A 20,652-nucleotide genomic window follows, 5' to 3' on the forward strand; every position below is an offset into this window, starting at 1 on the left:
TCTTCATTTAGCACTCATTCCCTATTTCCTCCCAACTCCTCTAGCCCTAGGCAGCCACTAATATGCTTTCTGGGCATTTCATACAAGTGGAATCATGCAATACATAGTCTTTGATGATTGACACCTTTCACATAGTGTAATGTATTCAAGGTTCGTCCATACTATAGCATGTATCAGGACTTCATGTGGTTGTATTACCAAATAACAATTTTAATTCATGGATATACATTTTATTTGTATATCATTTGATAAAAATGTGGGTTATTTCCACTTTTTGGCTCTTGGGAATAGTGCTGCTATGAATATTTGTGTACAGATTTTTGTGTGGACACATGCCTTCATTCCCTTGGATATATACCTAGGAGTGGAACTGTTAGGTCATTTATTAACTTCCACAATGGCTGTACCATTTTATATTCCCACCAGCAGATCAGTCTTCTTTTTTTCCTACCCTTGCCAACACTTACCTGTCTTCTAGTTTGTAGCCATTCTAGTAGATGTGAAGTGGTATCTCATTAAATCTGCTAACGTGTGATTGCTTCAGTTGTTGTAATATGCTAAGTACTGATCTGGGTTCACGAAATTAGTTTGGGAGTTGGTTTTAGGTTTGAGTAAGACTGTCATGACTTGTAACGATAATGAGAACCAGTTTTTAAAAGTCATGATTTATTGAATAATTCCTAGTAATTATTAAGCACTTCTTTCGATCTCTTATAGAAGATTTGCTAAATACATGTTTCAGAGTCTAGCTCAGATTTTTAATGGCTTCTTATAGTTCCTTTTTTTTTTTTTAATAATTGGGACATTTAGAAACTAGTAATTCTCTAGGTAAGTGAAATTCTCAGTATTTATTAAACTCATATGATTATAGTAGCTCTGAGACGTATCAAGTAGGAAAAAAATATATAACTCTATGAAGGTAGGGCCTCTCCTAGCCTCTAGCTTGGGACTTGTTTAATCAAGTTTCCTAGTCTAGTATATAATATTGATTGGATTAAGCAGAGTTCTTGAAGAGTATTTTAATTAAGTTTTGCTGGAGGAATGCCATGTTTAATTCAGTCTTTTTCTTTAGAGGAGTTACTGTTTTAAACATAAATTTGTATTCTTTATTACATTTTCTTCTAAGAACTCAATCTTTGGGGTCAGATTTGAATTTGAATCCTACCATGTCACTTATTAGCTCTATGACTTTGGGCAAAAGACATTAAAGATTTGTGAGCTAGTATTCTCAGCAGTGAAAGAAAGGATACAGAAGTTAAGTCATAGGGTTGTTCTGAGAATTATATGACATAATTAAAGAGTGCACTATTGTGCTAAAATAGGTGAATTCTCTTTCTTTCCTTGAATCTGTCTTTGCTTTAGCCTACCTAAGTTTCTCATAGACATGCCTGATAGAATTAAAAATGTGCATTTTCTTCTAAATGTTCTTAATATTCAAATTAGTGTGTTCTGCTATATCATGAAAAAAGGCAGAGGTAAGTGAAAAAATGTAGTAAAAGTCTATTACTATGTTATATGAAAACATTGGATTGGGAAGCTTTCTGATCAGGTCTTTTGTCATCTTTTGCAATTTTGAAAAACAGGAGAAATTTAGCTTTAGGTCTCAGTTTCTTATTTTCCCTTTGGCTGAAGCAATTGAATTTGCACAAATGGATGAAAGTGAAATTATAAGCCAGTCTTGAATACATTGTTAGGCTTCAATCAGACCTGTCTAGTGGAAATAAAAATTGTGCCACATTGTAATTTAAAATTAGCTAGGGGTGCCTGGGTGGCTCATTTGGTTAAGCATCTGACTCTTGATTTCTGCTCGAGTCATGATCTCTCGGTTCATGGGATTGAGCCCCACATGGGGTTCTGTGCTGAAATCATGCAGTCTCCTTGCGATTCTCTCTCTCTCTCTCTCTCTCTCTCTCAAAATAAATAAACTTTAAAAAATTATCTAGTAGCCATATGGAAAAAACAGATGAAACTAATTTTAATATTTTATTTTACTCCTTATATACAAAATACCCTTTTTAACAACATTACTATAAAAGTTATTAATGACCTATATTTATGTTGTTTTATGATAAATCTTTGAAATCAGAAACATGCTGTATTTTACACTTCCAGCATATTTCACTTTGGATTAGTAAACATTTCAAGAGCCATGTATACTAGTAATCAATAAATGTTTATACTTAAAAAAACTTTCTCTTACACCAGATTTTATTTAAATTTAGTTAATGGCAGTAAACTGTATTTACATCATTTTAATGGAACCCAAAATGACAGAGAACACTGATTCTACCTGTTCTCGTTTTAAATCATGGAGCTGTGTCAGGTTACCTCAGGTGATGGGGCTTTATTGTAAGAATTTTTGTGGGAGGGAAGGTAGCCCAACACAGTCCATCTTTGCAATTGTAATGAAATGGTCTCTGGGAGCTAAAAATGTGTTTCCTCAAATCGCCCCCCTGCCCTTCACCTCTCACCCATTAAGCAGTAAGTCATTTTCATGTGAAATCAGTATTTATAAAACAGATAAAATTGTGCTGTACTGGTTCAAGTGAAGGTTAGGGGACTGATCTCTGCTAACTTCTTTGCCCTCTTGTGCTTCTCTCATTCTTCTCTGAGGATCTTCTTGACAGTGAAAACTCCTGTAACACCAAGTCATTCCTCACCAACCAGAATAGCAGTAACAACTCTGTTGGCCCTCTTTTTGCTTTGGTGACACATTAGCAACCTTGGTAATTGTCTTTCCCCTCATATTTTGTACCCGCTGCTCCCTTTTCTGGTCATCTTCTTATTAGCTTCTGTTTGTCTTTCTGCCATGACTAGTGTCAGCCTCTTCTGCTTGTAATTACCAATCATAATGTCTCCTCTTCAAGTAGCTCAAGATATAAGATCTAATTGATTAGCATTATCCAATATAGAGCCACTTCTGTTGGGGTCTACCAGACTTCCTCATGTCCAATTCTAAAAATTGTCACAGAGGCCAATTCCTCATCCTTTAACACATAGTGAAGATAACAGGGTCACTTGACACAAAGGTTGGGCAAAGAATGTCTGGTTGCTTTCCTCAGAAGGCAGCTGTAGGTGTTTTTTGGCCTATTCGTTATATATGATTTGCTATGCATTCTTAATATCTCCGTTAATCATAAACAGAAAGCTTGTTTCTTCCTTACTTATTGGTAGTGGTAATGATAACAATCTTAGCTATCAGTATTTTCCATGTACAGGAACAGTATTAAACATTTTATATATAGTAGTTCATGAGCTACAGATATGTTTTACTGATGAAGGAACTGAGTCACATTGAAATATGAATCGCCTTGTTGAAAGTTTATAGCTTTTCATTAGCGGAACTCGGATTTGAATACAGGCAGTCAGCTTTCCAGATGGTAAAGACTTAAAAATATATAGCCTAACATTTCAGAGCTGTGACTGATCAGGACAATCATCTATCAAAAATTTCCCCTATTTTACAGATAAGAAAATTGGCAGTTTAGGTGTCTTGCATAAGTTCACAGAGTCTAGTCATTGCCAGGAGTTTCTAAATCCTAGACAAGTACTCTGTTACAGAACAAGTACCTAAGATACGTGAGATTTTGAACGTTAATCTTGAAACTCAAACCTGTTAAGTGTTAGCAGATATAATAAGTGGATACATAATACATGGTTATACACAGTCATCCATGTAGGCTATTTTCATGTTAGACTATTTAGCTTGAGAATGGTACAAAGAATAAGCAGGATACTGAGGTTTGATTCTCAAGAATCTAGCTGAAGGTGAACGTACTTTCTGCCACATTAGAATCTTCCTGAGAGGTTACATGTGGAGTGATGGAGAACTGCTGAATTTAATGCATAGTGGATGAAATCATTTGAAATATAATGAAGGTACACTACCTTAGAGGATTTGGTAAAGAAATCTGAATTAAAGATATAAAAAAGCTAATTATGTTAGTTTTGAAATCTTATTCTCGTTGAAAAACATTTTTATAATGCATCTTGATTTTTAATGAAATATGGCTATGAAGTTAAATGGTGTGTGGAGGGTTTAGTAGAATAGCCTTGGCTTAACTAAATTTATGTAATTTAATATTTATGGATAGTCAGATCCAAATAGGATATTTAAATTCTAAAGAATGTCTACACTTCTTGGAAGTTAATAAAACATAGAAGTGTAGTATATTATTTTAAGTCAGTATAAGGAGGCTCTCTCAGATTGTTTTCCTTGTTAGAAATGCAAATTCTCAGACACTATCTGAGACATCAAGGTACATTTAGAATGGGGTTCAGTAATCTGGGTTTTAACAAGCCCTCCAGGTGATTCCAGTCTGTACTGAGTTGGACAACCACTGCAGTAGAGGCAACCAAGTTAGCACTTGAAACAGTTTGATTTTGTTGTGTTGAAAAGAAAGCACATTTTCCTGCCAAAGGTTTGAAATCATTAATAAACAACTGAACCTGTGTCTTTCTTGATAAAGTTGTGGGTGTGGTAAATTTTATTTTTAGCATGTATTTTCTCTCAGATATACACTAAATGCCCTTCAGGAAGTTTCTTGACCTTTTTCAAAGTCATAGCTTCTTTCTCTGAGAAATAGAATAGTACCATCCATCAGGGAGGATCATAACAAGGATTGGAAGTAATAAGTGCTAGACACGTAGAGGCTTTAAAAGATTATTCATTATTAAAACTTCAGCTCCGTTGTTTTCTTCTATTTCAGAAGACTACAACTTCCGTAACACTATCTACATTTATTAAAACTAATTTGAAAGGTTAATTAAGAATTCAGAGGTAATAGTTCTTTAGCTTCCTAAATCTTGGCAAATCTGGTACATGTTCTACTACTTTGTCACCTAATACTTAATGTTAAGGAGAAATTCCAGACCAACTAGAAGTGAACTCAGTTAACTTGACACAATGATTTTGTTAAATTGCCAATTAACTCAGCCTGGATTTAATCTCTTCTAGAATCTAGAAGAAAACCAAGTACATTTTCATTATTGGAGTTAAAAGTAGAAAATTGGAAGAATGATTTCATTCGTCTCTTTGGAGCTAAGTTATACCTTATGTAGGATTTGTGAATTTTAGGACACTTGATAATTGGCTATGTGTATTTAGAAAATGAGAGTTGGGACTCATTGGACTCCTTGTACCTCCAACATTGAAAGAATGACATTGATGGCATGAATGTTGGCTAAACAGGATCTATCTTTCTGACTCTATACTTCCCCTGTTTTTTTTTTTTAATTATGTAATATTTTCCTGGTTCCAAAGTAAAAACTGTAAAACAAGGTACATTCAGCAAAGTCTGGCTTCCAAGCCTATGGTCTCTTATCACTCTTCATCTGCTGATAATCATTCATATTAGTAGCTTTTGGCTTCTTCATCTTACTAATAAATTTTATTTACTGGGGCACCTGAGTGGTTCAGTTAGTTGAATGTCTGACTTCAGCTTGGGTCATGATCTCCCAGTTTGTGAGTTCGAGCTCCACATTGGGCTGGCTACTGTCCACGCAGAGCTTGCTTTGGATCCTCTGTCTCCCTCTCTCTCTGCCCTTCCCCTGCTTGTACTCTCTTTCTTTCTCAAAAATACAAATAAGCATTTAAATAAGTAAAATTTTACTTACTTGTTTTTTATGTAAAAAAAGTTTTTTTAAGTTTAATTTACTTAAGTAATCTCCACCCTACATGGCGCTCATACTCAATGACACAGAGATGAAGAGTTGCATGCTCTTCCGACTGAGCCAGCCAGGTGCCCTGGTTTTTTCATCTTGTTCAAAATTTAAGTAAACACATACACATTAATTTTTTCTTGAAATATGAGGTAACATCTTAGTTTTACATGTTAATTTTTTTCTTTCAATAAGAGGCAACATTTTAGTTATATTTTGTACTTTTTCATTCATTCCATAGCAGCATATAGATTTCCTTGTACCATTATACAGCTGTGTAATACTTAACTTCATAGTACTTTATCATGTCCATGTCCCGTAGTTGATTCAACTTTATTCTATTGGTAGACATTTAGGTTGCTTCTGGTCTTTTGCTATTACAAATAGTATTTTGCCCTTTGGAATAAATTCCTAGAAGTGAGATCATGGGTCAGAGTAAAAATGTAGATGTAATTTTGCTAGCTATTGCCAACTGTCCTTCCATTAGAGGTTGTAACAATTTCTGTACCCATTAATAATATATGAGAATTCTTATTTTCTTACACCTTTGTCATTAGAGTATGTCAGACTTGTAGATTTTTTCTACTCTGATAGGTGAAAAATGATTAGGGCAGGGTAGTTTTAATTAGTATTTTTCTTAGGAGTGAGATAAAATATTTTTTCACTTAAATTTTTGAACCAGCTTCATATTTATGCACATTTTTTTCAGAAAGTGTTTCTTGGTTATTACTGTTGATTCTATCCTGAAGCATTACTCTTTAAACATTTTTTTAAATTCATTTTCTTTATTTTGGAGAGGCAGAGGGACAGAGCGTGAGTGGGGGAGGGGCAGAGAGACAGGGAGACAGAATCTGAAGCAGACTCCTTCAGATGTCCTTCAGACAGCTCAGAAGCTGTCATTACAGAGCCCAATGCGGGGCCTGAACTCATGAACTGTGAGATCATGATGTGAGCTGAAGTCAGACGCTCAACCGACTGAGCCACCCAGGCGCGCCTTGAAGCATTAGTCTGTAGATTTTTTCTTCTCTTTGGGGGTGGTAATAATCACTCAAACAGTATTACCAGGCACATATGATTAAATTAAAAAAACACCTATTTGTGGTTTTTGTATGCAAAGAAGTGACAGTCTAATTTGGGAAAAGGGAATTGTATGAAGATCATCATGATTCAGTGAAATAAATGATGATGGAGATGAATACCAAGCTCTGAGAAAGCACTAAGTGTATGTTGTACTGACTTGGGTATCAGGGATTTTATTAGTTAGCATGTGAAGTGGTTTTTTTTTTTGAGTCTTTAAGGAAGAGGAGAATGCTAGGTTGACCCAACCTGGAAGAGTATTTCAACCACAGGAAGCAATGCCAAGGAAGAGTATGGTGTGGAGAATTCCCAGGTCACCTGGTTTTGTGGGTAGGGATGAGGGGAATGCATCGAGACTGCATCTGGACCATTAGGATTTGCTAAGTCTCCACTTGTTGACCCTAAACCCATTTTTTTCAAAAAAATTTTTTTTACTTTTTTAAGTAATCCTTACACCCAATGTGGGGCTCATACTCAGCACTCTGAGATCAAAAGTTGCTTGCTGCGCTGACTGAACCAGCCACTCACCCTCCTAAACCCTCTTCTGAATTAAGGTAACCACAGCAGTGCCAAATGAAAATTTTGATTAAAATATTCATGTTTCTTTTTTCTCACTTTTTTCCCTGAAGCACACACTCTTTTTTGATAATCTTCCTGCTTCTCACATTTTTGAATAAACTTGGGAGGACAACCCTGAGAAATAGAGTGATTTCATCCCCTCCTTCCTTTTTTATTGTTGAACAAGCATAGTTTTTTTATTTTTTGTCTGTGCCATACTTTTAATTTATCCTTACCACTTTTTGCCAAGTTCAAGGCTCCTTATGCAATATCTTGTTTGATTTGGTGGGGAGTGAAGGACCTGGCAAGAGGAAGGTCCTTCAGAGAGAATAGATGAGTCTGGCTGGAAAGGTAGTTCGGGACTAGGTTAGATGGTCAGAAGTCTTTTATCTCATTTTGAGGAATTTATATTTTGTCTTGGTGGACAGCCTCTAAAGAATCTGAAATGGATTAGGAATAGAGGAGGGGAATGACAAGATCAGCTTTTCCTTTTTGACAGGTAACTTTGATGACTGTGTTGAGAAAGATGGATTGGAAAAAGTACAGTATAGACAAGAGAGCAGTGGTTCCCCAACCAGCGGCAAGTAGCATCATCTGGGAACTTGTTAGAAATACAGATTCTCAGGCCCTTCTCATAACTCTAGAGGTCCGTTGCAGCAATCTGTTTTGATTCTGATGCATGCCAAAGTTTGGAATTAGGGATGTAAAGGCCAATGAGGCTGTATTACAGTTTGCAAATGCCTTTCACATTAATTATGCAGTTGGTTTTTGTTGAGATGTTTATTATGTTTGTGTCTTAAATTCACAAGAGAAGTAGATTAACTAATATATTGGGACTTATTTGGAAGCCTAACATGAAAAGATTTGAAAAGTTGGGATAGTGTGGTGATGTATTACATTTGGAAAAGGAGAAACAGGACAAAGTAAACTATAGTCAAGTGAAAATATTGGAGCAGAATAAAACATGTAAATGGTGCTTAATCTTGAATGCTATAGATGTTGCCTGTACATGACATTGACTTGTAATGTGGTACTTATATCTGCAGTAGGGAAAACTGATGGAAGATAACTTTAAAAATATGGGAATTGTGGAACCTAAAGGAAGGGATGGTGGGTTTACCCAAGGTTTGCTAAGGTGCTCTTGTGCAGTCACCTCCACATAGCTATTTTCATTCTTTACATAATAGCCAGCACCTGATTTGCATCTAACCCAGTTTTGTCATTGAGAGTGTGAGGGCTGAGGGTATAAATTTCAACCTTGTTGGGATGAGAGTGAGGAAATGTGATAATCTTTTTATTTTCCTGTTAGCTTCACTGGGTGACCAGAAATACAGATGGAATAAATGCTTTGTAAATATCAAAATTGTGCCTTAAAGGATAAGTAATCTTTTATTCTCCTTTGAATTTTATTCCAGGACCCATCAGTTACACAAGTGACAAGAAATGTTCCACCAGGACTTGACGAATATAATCCATTCTCGGATTCTAGAACAGTAAGACTGTCTTAATTGGACTACTTTTGAATGTTAAAATTGAAATTAAATAGGAATTATATTTCAATTATGATTTCTAGTTGATTGGTTAAACTTGTGTAAAATAAACTGTTAGTATTTTATTTATAATTTAGAAAGTTAAAAATCTTTTTAAACAGGAAGAAATATCAGTAATGGTCCTAGTGGAATACTACAAATTTTCTTTTATGTTCTGCATTGCTGATGATCCCTCTAATAAGAAAATCTTTCGACAGTACTTTAAATAGGAGAGAGAAGTGTTCCTTGGTATAAATGTTGTCTTCATGGTAATGTAGGGGTGATGTTTTCTTATAAAATAAAAAAAATCTACTCTCTGGTAGACTAGAATTATCTGGAACTTTACTGGGCTTAGGAACATGTTTTTCTCCTCAAAATTTAGTCTTAATTTATGTAGGGGTATGAAAAAGAATCCATAATAAACAGGGGTTCTCCACCCTGGGTGCATATGAGAAGCACCTGGGGAGGTTTATTACACTTTTCATTAGGGCCCTACACTCCTACAGTTAGGGCACTTGTGTTTTTTGTTGTAGCTGTTATGGTGATTTTATTCTGAACCAGTTTTGAGAACTATTGAGGTAGGTTTTGTTGAGAATTCTTCCCCAGAATTTCTCTGGCAGATAATTTGTTTCCTGTATTTTGAGTCTTTAGTTTAATTCTGGTACTCAAGAGGTCTCTTGTTTTAGACACTGTTGACTTTTGAAATGTTAGTCATCCTGTTGAAGATCTTGCAATTCTTCAGTTGTATGCTTGGATTTACATATAAATATAATGATTCTTACTTGATCATCTCTTCCTGATGTGTGTTTACATAGTCTGCAGAATAATTGCAGAAGATATTGCAGGTTTTACTTAGAAATATGTTTAAGATTGGGGTACCTGGGTGGGTTAGTTGGTTAAGTGTCTGACTTGGGCTCAGGTCATGATCTCGCAGTCTGTAAGTTTGAGCCCTGTGTTGTGCTCTGTACTGACAGCTCAGAGCCTGGAGCCTGCTTCAGATTCTGTGTCTCTGTCTCTCTTTGTCTGTGCTCCTCCCCTGCTCGTGCTCTGTCTCTCTCAAAAATGAATAAACATTAAAAAAATAAAAATAAAAAGAAATACATTCAAGATGTATTATATTAACATTTTAGTTCTAGAAGAGCATTGTACAAAGTAAAAGCATTAAAATAAGAATGAACTTTCATGTTCCACTTTATTTCAAAGCTCTCATTTAACATTGCTTATGTGCTGCAACTGCAGTCCAGCCTGGGATTACTAAAGTGTTCACTGGGCGAGTAAATTTCAGATTGAACCATTTGAGACAGCCAGTAAGTTGACCAGTTTGGACATGTAAAAATGGCAATTTAAAATGATTCAACCCTATAGTAAATTAGTGCTGTGAATGTATGTGCATTTGGTTGTAGTTGAAAGAGAAGAAGAGAGGTGGTATATTTTATTCCACCATATGTAGTCTTTTTAATATGATTTCTGGGGGGTGGAAATGGGAACAAGACTTGTTAAAATATGCTGGTAAAGAATGAAAAGAAGTTTTCATACAATTTTTTGGAAGATTTTACTAGCAAGAAGTATATTAAGCTTTTTAAAAGTAGCAGCTTTAGGGGCGCCTGGGTGGCTCAGTCGGTTGAGCGTCCGACTTCGGCTCAGGTCATGATCTCGTGGTCTGTGGGTTCGAGCCCCGCGTCGGGCTCTGCTGACAGCTCAGATCCTGGAGCCTGCTTCCGATTCTGTGTCTCCCTCTGTCTCTGCCCCTCCCCTGTTCATGCTCTGTCTCTCTCTGTCTCAAAAATAAATAAACATTTAAAAAAAATTAAAAAAAAATAAAAGTAGCAGCTTTAGATTATTCATATCAGTGGTATTTGTACTCTTTACCAAGTTGCCTACTTTGTGCCGTGTGTGTTACCTATATTACTGAATTCCTATAACATTCAAAATGGCTATTTAAAAAATTTTTTTTCCAACATTTATTAATTTTTGGGACAGAGAGAGACAGAGCAAGAACGGGGGAGGGGCAGAGAGAGAGGGAGACACAGAATCGGAAACAGGCTCCAGGCTCTGAGCCATCAGCCCAGAGCCTGACGCGGGGCTCGAACTCACGGACCGCGAGATCGTGACCTGAGCCGAAGTCGGACGCTCAACCGACTGCGCCACCCAGGTGCCCCCAAAATGGCTATTTTAAATTTCCATTTTACTGATAAGGAATGTGAGACCCAGGTCATCCAGATAGCAAGTGGCAGAACTGGTTTAACTAACTCAACTGTTTTCCATACAGCTTTTGCCCTTTCCATTTTGCTAGTTCTGTCTTTAGAGATAGATGGAAGGATAGAAGGTACAGTACTGGTCTCTGAAAAATTTTTCACCTAATTGGAATTTAAAACAGGTACATGAAGATATATCCAGAAAAAATAAAACATAAACGTGTAAATTATAGTTTGAAATGTAGTTTTTACAGTGAAGGAAAGGTTTTCTTAAAGAAAATAGTCTCAGGGAGAGCTAGGCAACACTACCTATTTAAAATATAAGCCTATGTAAAATGGAACACTTCTCAGTGGCACCTGGGTGACTCACTGGGTTGAGCATCCAACTCTTGATTTTGGCTCAAGTCATGAGCCCAGGGTTGTGGGATCAGCCCTGTATTGGGCTCAATGCTGGGGCTGGAGCCTGCTTGAGATTCTCTTTCACTGTGTCTCTCTAGCTTCCTCCCTAGCTCTCCCCTACTTATGCTTTCTCTATCTCTAAAAAAAAAAAAAAAAAAAAGAAAAAAGAAAAAGGAAATACTTCTCATGGTAACTAACTAGAATTTAAATACAAATTTGAAAAATAAAAAAATAAAGATAAGTCCCACTTAAAAAAAAAAACTCTTAGATTTGATGAGCAGTGATAAAGTGTCAGAAACAGGGAAAATTATTAGGTAAATTATTTTAACATGCATTTCCACTGAATTTTTACATGGTTGGAAACATTGTTGAAATAATGAAAAAATTAAAAATTCCTTGTTTTTCTGTAAGTACAGTATCAGAAACTTTTTTTTTTTAAATGGTTGTGACTGTTTTCCAAAACAGATTAGATGTATTTGGATAATTGATTTAAGTGATATGTTAGAACTTGGTCCAGATACTCTTTTGTTAATTGGTAGTGTTTATATTTATTTTTTAAAAAATTTGTGAAAATAAAGCTTCTAAATTGTTGCCTAAGGGTGTGGTGAATTAAATGAGGTCAAGAGAGAAGATCCATTAGCAGAATGAATGTGTAACCTATAAGATTTAGAAAGTCTTGATTTTTTGTTTGGGGGAAAATTTTTTTTTAACATTTATTCAGTTTTGAGAGAGAGAGAGACAGAGCGTGAGCAGGAGAGGGGCAGAGAGATAGGGAGACACGCAATGTGAGGCAGGCTCCAGGCTCTGAGTGGTCAGTACAGAGCCTGACATGGGGGCTGAGGGGCTGGAACTCAGGGATCCCAAGATCATGACCTGAGCCTAAGTCCAATGCTTAATCACCTGAGCCACCCAGGTGCCCCTGTTTTTTGTTTTTTAATTATGTTTCTTTTTATATTTAGTTTTGTGTTTGAATGGAAACTAAGGTATTTAATGAAGGCAACAATTAAATATTTTAACAATAATTTACATATTCACTTTATATTATGTATTCAGAGAAAGCAATTGTCCCAAGACACATTACAATACTGACAGGGCCAGTATGCTGGCAGTAGGATAGAAGGCTATTGAGCACTTGAAATTTGGCTAGTCTGCATTGAAATGTGCTATAAAAATGAGATAGAAAATAATTTTTTGTTTGAACTCAAAATGTATTTTCCTACTGAAAATGATGTTGAACTTGGTGGGGTAGGTTCCCTGGCCTACCTTCTAAAAACTTAATGCGTAAAATACTAGAAAAATTGGCTCATCATTGAGAACTGGTATGCCTTTATGGGGAATGCTTTCCTTTTAAATAAGGTAATGGTGCAAAATGCCTACTGCAGCTTGATTCTCACTGGTTTCAACAGCTGGTAATGACATTGATGGCTTTAAATAGAATTTCTTATGGTAGGTATTGAAGTACAGGAATTAGGGACACCTGTGTGTGTGGGGGGGCAAGTGTGGTGCTACTGATAGAAATCCTTGGTCACATATCTCAGGGCCTAGTTTACTGTCTTTCCTTTGGGGATAGATTGCTTCGTTTCCTTTCTATTTTGCTAGTTGTTGCCATATATGACTTCTGTTACATAAAACAGCAGGATCTGTACCTTCTGGCAGAAGGAAGAACCAAGAGAAGAAAATTCCAAGTACGGGCATGCCTACATTTTTTCTTAAAGGTTATCTTAAAACATTTTTTTTTAATGTTTATTTTTTAGAGAGAGAGGGAGAGAGCAAGTGAGTGGTGGGGGGGGAGAAAGAGAGGGAGACACAGAATTTGAAGCAGGTTCCAGGCTGTGAGCTGTCAGCACAGAGCCTGACATGGGCTGGAACTCACGAACTGCAAGATCATGACCTGAGCTGAAGTCAGATGCTTAACTAACTGAGCCACCCAGGCGCCCCTCTTTTTTTTTTTGGTTTTGAAGTAAGTTCTATGCCAATGTGGGCTTGAACTCATCATGGCCCAGACATGAAGAGTCGCATGCTCTACTGACTGAGGCAGCCAGGCATCCCTGGCATGCCTACATTTTTGAGCATAAGGAAGATGGATAATTGGTTTATGTAATAACTCCCTCTGTGGTAATTCTGGACAGTGGGTAGACTGAGACTCTTAACACTTGGATTCTAAACTAGGCCTTACCACTAATTGGTGACTTTAGGCAACCACTTAACTTCTTTGGACAGCTTTTTTTTTTTTTTTTTTTTTTTTTTTTTTAACGTGTAACAGTGGAAGTAGATGGGAAGATGTTGAGATAAATAGCTTCTAATACTAGTTTCTCTTTTGAAAATGGATGAAACTCTTAGCTCAGAAACTAACTGAATATAATTGTACACCATAGTTTACCTATCTTTAATACTGCAGAAGCATTTTCTATACTGTAATAATTGTATTTTCTCTTGCTGTGTGTTTCTTTTCATATCTTTTCCTTTCTCCTTTGCTTCTCATTGTCTTGTCTTTCTTGCAGCTCATTACCTGTCTCTTGCAGAACCAATCTTCTTTGTTTCTATTCTCATTTAATGATAACTATTGCTTTGTGTCCTCAGTGTCATTGGCTAGAAATATTTGCATTCTCTTTGGCTCAAATAATGTCTTTTCCTATTCCTATTTGCCAAATCCAGTCACTTACATCTCCAGGAGATAGTACCTGTCTCTTCTTTTCATTCCTACTAAACTGTCCTAATTCAAGTACTCATGTGAAATAATACAGTGGCCTATCTACTTACCTGTCTCCAGTTTCTCTCCTCTCCACTTAAATTCCACATTTAGTCCTTATAATCATTCCCTTGTCTTCCCTTCTCTACCTTACTTTGACATAATCTCTTGGCTAAAGCCCAAGTGTTGGTTAAATCCAATTCTCGCTACTACTTTCTGCCCCTACCCTAGCAGCTAAATATGACTGGAGAAAGCATCCCATAGGGTCTCATTTTCAGTTCCTGACCAGGTCTAAATGGCACTGAATATTCTAGTCATATAACTGTCCACTCTTATCTTCCTCTCTTGTCATCCCTTTTTTTTTTAAAGTTTATTTATTTTTGATAAAGGAAGACAGAGAGAGAGAGAGAGAGAGAGAGAGAGAGAGAGAGAATCCCAAGCAGACTTTGTGCTGACAGAATCGTCTTGGTTGGGGCTTGAACTCCTCAATTGTGAGATCATGACCTGAGCTGAAATGAAGACCCGGACACTTAACCGACTGAGCCACCCAGGCACCCCTCTTTCCTCATCCTTAAAATCTCTTCCCCATGCCCACTCTTAGGTGATGACCTTGCTTATTTCACTGAGAAAATCGAAGTAGTCAGTAGAGAACGTCCATAGACCCCCAGCACCGCATCTACCTACCTACCAGCATTTATACCCATATATGCTGCCTGCCTGTTACTTACAGATGAGCTAGCTATTTGTGCTTCTCTTTGATTCCATTCCTTCTACTTGCGTGCTGGATTCCATGCACTCTCACTTTAGAACTTTGCTAAAATGTCCTCTCTTACATTGTTAGTTTTTTCCTTCTGGATCATTCATATCTTCATAAAAACGTGTTTTTTCCCATCTGGGAAAAAGACATATATTTATTTACTTGAACAGCTTTATTGAGATATAATTAATATGCCCATTTAAAATATATAATTAACTTTTCTGGTGTAGTCATAGTTGAAAACCATTATCAGATTCTAATTTCAGAATATTTTTGTTCTACTCCCAAAAGTCGGACGCTTCAGCATTCACTTCACATAGCACTTTACTCTCTAGCCTCAGGCGACTTCTAATTTACTGTCACTATATATTTGCCTTTTCTGGACATTTCATATAAACAGAATCATGCAGCATGTGGTCTTTTGTGACTTGTTTCTTTTACTTAGCATAATATTTTCAAGGTTCAACTACCTTGGTGTCATGTATCATCAGAACTTTATCCCCCTTTCCTTTTTTGATTTTTATACCACATTTTATTTAGCCATTCATGAGTTGGTGGGCAGTTAGGTTGTTCCCAATGTTTGGCTGCTGCGAACTTTTTTTGTGTACTACTTTTTGTGTGGTTGTGTTTTCCTTCCTTTTGTGTATATATCTAGGAGTGGAATTGTAGGGTCATATGGTAACAATGTGTTTAACATATTGAGGAGCTACCAACTTGTTTGCCAAAGTGGCTGTACCATTTACATTCTCATCTGTAATGTGTGAGGGTTCCAGTTTCTCCACATCCTTGCCAACACTGGTTATTGTGACTTTTTGCTTGTAGCCATCCTAGTGGATATGAAGTAATCTCTCCTTGTGATTTTAATTTGTGTTTCCCTGATGGCTAATGATGTGCACGTATTTTTTTCATGTGTTTATTGACTATTTGTGTATTTTCTTTGGAGAAATGTCTAGATTTTTTTCCTGTATTTAAATGGGTTGTCTTTTTAATATCAAATTGTGAGAGTTTGTGAAATAGTCTGGATATAAGTCCCTTATCAAATATGTGATTTACAAACATTTTCTCTCATTCTGTGGGATGTCTTTGTGCTTTATTGATAGTGTTCTTTGCATAGAAGTTTTAAATTTTTTAAAAATTAAAAAAACTTAAATGTTTTATTTATTTTTGGGAGAGTGTTAGCAGGGTGGGGGGCGGACAGAGGATCCAAAGTGGACTCCGCAATGACAGCAGCAAGCCTAATGCTGGGCTCAAACTCACAAACCGTGAGATCATGACCCAACCCAAAATCGGTGACTTAACCAGCTGAGCCACCCAGGTGCCCCAGAAGTTTTTTTATTTTTTTATTTTATAATGTTTATTCATTTTTGAGAAAGGGAGAGACAGAGTGCGAGCAGGGGAGGAGCAGAGAGAGAGAGAGAGAGACACAGAATCTGAAGCAGGCTCCAGGCTCTGAGCTGTCAGCACGGAGCTGGCTGCGGGGCTCGAAGTCGACCGTGAGATCATGACCTGAGCTGACATCGGACGTTCAATCGACCGAGCCACCCAGGTGCCCCACAGGCGCCCCAGAAGTTTTAAATTTTGATGCCACATTTGTCTATTTTTTTTTCCTTTGGTTGTTTTTGGTGTCCTAAGAAACCAACTGTCATCGAAGTTACGGTCCTAAATAATTACTCCTATGTTTTCTTCCAGGAATTGTATCATTTTATTTTATTTATTTTTATTTATTTATTTATTTTTTAGTTTACATACCAGTTAGTTAGCATATAGTGCAACAATGATTTCAGGAGTAGATTTCTTTAATGCTCCTTACGCATTTAGCCCATCCCCCCTCCCACAACCCCTCCAGTAACACTGTGTTTGTTCTCCATGTTTGAGAGTCTCTTACGTTTTGTCCCCCTCTCTGTTTTTATATTATTTTTGCTTTCCTTTTCTTATGTTCACCTGTTTTGTATAAGAATTGTGTCATTTTAAGTGCTTACATTTAGGTTTATGATTGGTTTTGAGTTAATTTTTGTGTATGCTCTGATGTAGTTTTCCAATCCCGTTATTTTCCATTGGATATCCACTTGTTCCAGCACTGTTTGTTGAAAAAACTATTCTTTTCTATTGGATTGTCTTGGCACTCAGTTTGAAAATCAGTTGATAATAAATGTTGGGGCTTATTTTTGGATTCTATTCTGATCTCTGTGGCTGTCCTTATTCCAGTAGCACACTGTCTTCGTTACTGTAACTCTGTAACAAAACTTTACCTTAATTTCATTTCCCTGTCTAGTCTATTTATGGCATCTCTTTCCTTGCAAAACTTTCTCTGCTCCCCATTGCTGCAAAAGTCCTGTGAAGGATTTGTGTACTTGTTTTATTTTCTCCATCCTTTCTCCTGGAAGATACTTCAACGAGGGTTTTGCTTCTAAAACTCCACCAAAATGCGCTTGTCAGAGTACCCAATGACTTCCACATTGGTAATCCAGTGGTAAGTTTTCAGTCTTTTTTTTTTTTTAAATGTTTATTTATTTTGAGATTGGAAGAGAGAGAGAAAGCAAGCTGAGGAACAGAGAGAGAGAGAGATGGAGGGAGAGAATCCCAAGCAGGACCCATGCTGTCAGCACAGAGCCTGACATGGGGCTCGAACTCACAAACTGCGAGATCATGATCTGAGCCGAAATCAAGAGTCAGACGCTCAACTGACTGAGCCACCCAGGCGCCCCTAAATTTTCAGTCTTAACCTTAATCATCAACGGTGATAGTTGATCACTATCTCATTCTTAGGACATTTTCTTCATTTGGCTGTCAGAGCAGTTGAATTTTTCCTTCTCGGTCTTCTTTGATGGTTTCTCTTCTTCCTTGTTGCTGCTTCACCTGCATTATTGGAGGGCATCTGGAATTAGGCTTTGGTTCTGTCTTCATCTGTGCTCATTCAGATGGTGATTTCATCCAGTGTTATAGGTTTAAGTACTGTCTCCATGCTGATGACTCCCAAATTTGCATCTCCAGTGCAAACTTCTCTTCTGAAAACTAGATTCATATATTTAGCTGCCTACTAGACATGTCTACCTGAATGTCTTAGAAGTTGCAGATTTAGGGGGATGAAAACTGAACTGAGTCCCTTAGATGCAAACCTGCTAATTTTCAGTCTTTCTCCTCTCTGTCCTATTAGTTGCTTAGACCAAAACTTTGGTGGTATTTTACTATTTGCATTTCCTTCTATCTCCCATCATTCTGTCAGGAAATCCTGTTGGCTCTCCCTTAATGATTTGTCCAGATCTGATCCCTTTTCTTCACAGCCACCACCTGGCTTGAGCTGTGATCATCCTTTGCCTGGATTACTGCAGTGCTGTTTTCCTAACTACTGTCTCTCCTTCCACTTTTGCCATGTTTCAGTTCATTTTCAACTCAGTAGTCAGAATGATACCTTAAGGTTGATCATTTCAGTCTCCTATTAAGAACTCTTTCCTAGCTTTTAATTTTCTTTGGAGTAAAACCAAAAGTCCTTAAAGTAGCCTACAGTCTGGTTCCTGACACCTCTCTCTTCTTTATCTCCTCACACTCTTTCCCTTATGTATTCCTATATCCAGCACACTGGTCTTTGTCATCTAGGCCAGGTATTCTGCTCACTTTGTGTTCGCTATGCCTTCTGTGTGAGATGGTCTTCCCCCAGATACCTGCAAGGTTGACTTCTTAACTTTCATTAATTGTTTACTCACAGGTGGCTTCCCTGACCACCTTTGTAAAATTAAATCTCCACTCAACCTTTATTCGTGACACCTTTACCCTGTTTTTTGTTGTTCTTGTTCCATAAAATTTACTGCTGAGATACTTTATAATGTGTTTATTATGTATATTTTTTATCTTGCATTGCTAGCATGTAAACTCCAGGAGAGTAGGGATGTTTACCTGTTTTGTTCATTAATGTATCTTACGTGTCTGTAACTATTGGACATTGTAGTTGATCAGTAAATATTTGATCAATGTATATACAGATATGTATGGCCACACCTCTCTTCTTTTAGGTAACTTTATCTGCTTTGAAACTCTTATCCTTGTATATTCCTTCCTTCCTTCTTATTGAGGATCTCTTCCCCCAAGTATTCAAATCTTTAAATGCCTTGTTTTAAAATGTTACCTATTGTGATAAAATTATTTCTATTTGTCTCGAGTCTGACATGAATGTGTATAATTTTCACCACTGTTTTTAACAAGAAACTCTGTGTTAAATTTTTTATTGATGTTTTTAATTTAATTTTGAGACAGGGCACGAGTGGGGGAAGGGCAGAGAAAGAGGGAGACACAGAATCTGAAGCAGGCTCCAGGCTCGGAGCTGTCAGCACAGAGTCTGACGTGGGGCCTGAACCCATGAACCGTGACATCATGACCTGAGCCAAAGTTGGATGCTTAGGCTCACTGAGCATCCTGACTGAGCCCCCTAGGCATCCCAAGAGAATCTGTGTTAAGTATAACCACAGTCAGTTCTTGTCTTCTCAGAGACTGAAAAAGTCAATGGAAGCTGCAAAAGTTGTAGGTTTCTTTTGGCAATGTCTTAACCTTTGTTGCCTTAGAGAAGAGTTTTCAAATTTCAGGATATCTAGGGGCGCCTGGGTGGCGCAGTCGGTTAAGCGTCCGACTTCAGCCAGGTCACGATCTCGCGGTCCGTGAGTTCGAGCCCCGCGTCGGGCTCTGGGCTGATGGCTCAGAGCCTGGAGCCTGTTTCCGATTCTGTGTCTCCCTCTCTCTATGCCCCTCCCCCGTTCATGCTCTGTCTCTCTCTGTCCCAAAAATGAATAAACGTTGAAAAAAAAAAAATTAAAAAAAAAAATTTCAGGATATCTAAAACTCACCTTGAGGAGCTTGTTTAAAAATGCAAATCTTTCTCATCCCCCTGAGTTTTTGAATCTATGTGTCTACAGCAGAGCCAGAGTCTGCATTTTCAGTAAGTACCAGGGGTTTCTGATGCAGGGGATCTATAAAGATATTAAGAACCATTGCTTTAGGAGCGCCTGGGTAGCTCAGTTGGTTAAGTGTCTGCCTTTGGCTCAGGTCATGATCTCAAAGTTCATAAGTTTGAGCCCCACATCAGGCTCTCAGCTGTCAGTGCAGAACCTGCTTCGCATCCTCTGTCCCTATCTCTCTTTGCCCCTCCCTTGCTTGTGCGCTCTCTCTCTCTCTCTTGCTTCCTCTCAAAAATAAATAAACATAAAAAAAATGCCATTGCTTTAGACCTTGAGTAAACTTAGGAGCTTTACTGGCTCACAGGTGGAAAGAAAGAGCAGGAAAAAACAAAGGGGTTTAGAATGTGTTTAGAATGTGTTTAGAATGTGGAAGAAAACCAGAAAGGCTAACATATGTTTATTTGTGCATGAGAAAGAGAAGTCATGTACCAATGCCTTGAAGGGAAGGGGTGGGGCAGAGAGAGAGAGAGAGAGAGAGAGAGAGAGAATGCCAAGCAGGCTCTGAAGGGTCAGCACAGAGCCCAATGTGGGGCTCCAGCCCACGAACCACGAGATCGGGACCTGAGGCGAGATCAAGAGTTGGAGGTTGAGCCGACTGAACCATCCAGGTGCCCTGACTATTAATAATTATTAATTATTAATATATATGATAAAATTTTAATAATTATAGTTCTTAATAATGGAGTGCCAGAGAGCTCATTATGTTATAGAATAATTTCTCCGCCATTGAATTGCCATCATTGTTATAATGTTCTTAATGCTATTGAGCTAAAATATATTTTCCTATAATTTTTATCTGTTGGTTCCAGTTGAGTTCTCTAGAGCCACACACAGCAGGCAAATA

General features: G+C 37.4%; 1 protein-coding gene across 2 annotated transcripts in view; it reads left to right on the forward strand.

The window, feature by feature from the left end:
- SCAMP1 (secretory carrier membrane protein 1) overlaps positions 1–20,652 on the forward strand; it is a 128,890-nt gene that overhangs the window by 14,637 nt on the left and 93,601 nt on the right. Inside the window, exon 2 of one of the 2 annotated variants that reach the window (XM_043592692.1) lies at positions 8,712–8,789. The exons of the other annotated variant lie outside the window; for it this stretch is intronic. Coding sequence (XP_043448627.1) covers positions 8,712–8,789 — 78 coding nt within the window. The remainder of the gene's footprint in view (positions 1–8,711; positions 8,790–20,652) is intronic. 2 annotated transcript variants of the gene reach the window in all.

The sequence above is a fragment of the Prionailurus bengalensis genome, chromosome A1 (genome assembly GCF_016509475.1).
Source record: "Prionailurus bengalensis isolate Pbe53 chromosome A1, Fcat_Pben_1.1_paternal_pri, whole genome shotgun sequence".
Classification (NCBI taxonomy): domain Eukaryota; kingdom Metazoa; phylum Chordata; class Mammalia; order Carnivora; family Felidae; genus Prionailurus; species Prionailurus bengalensis.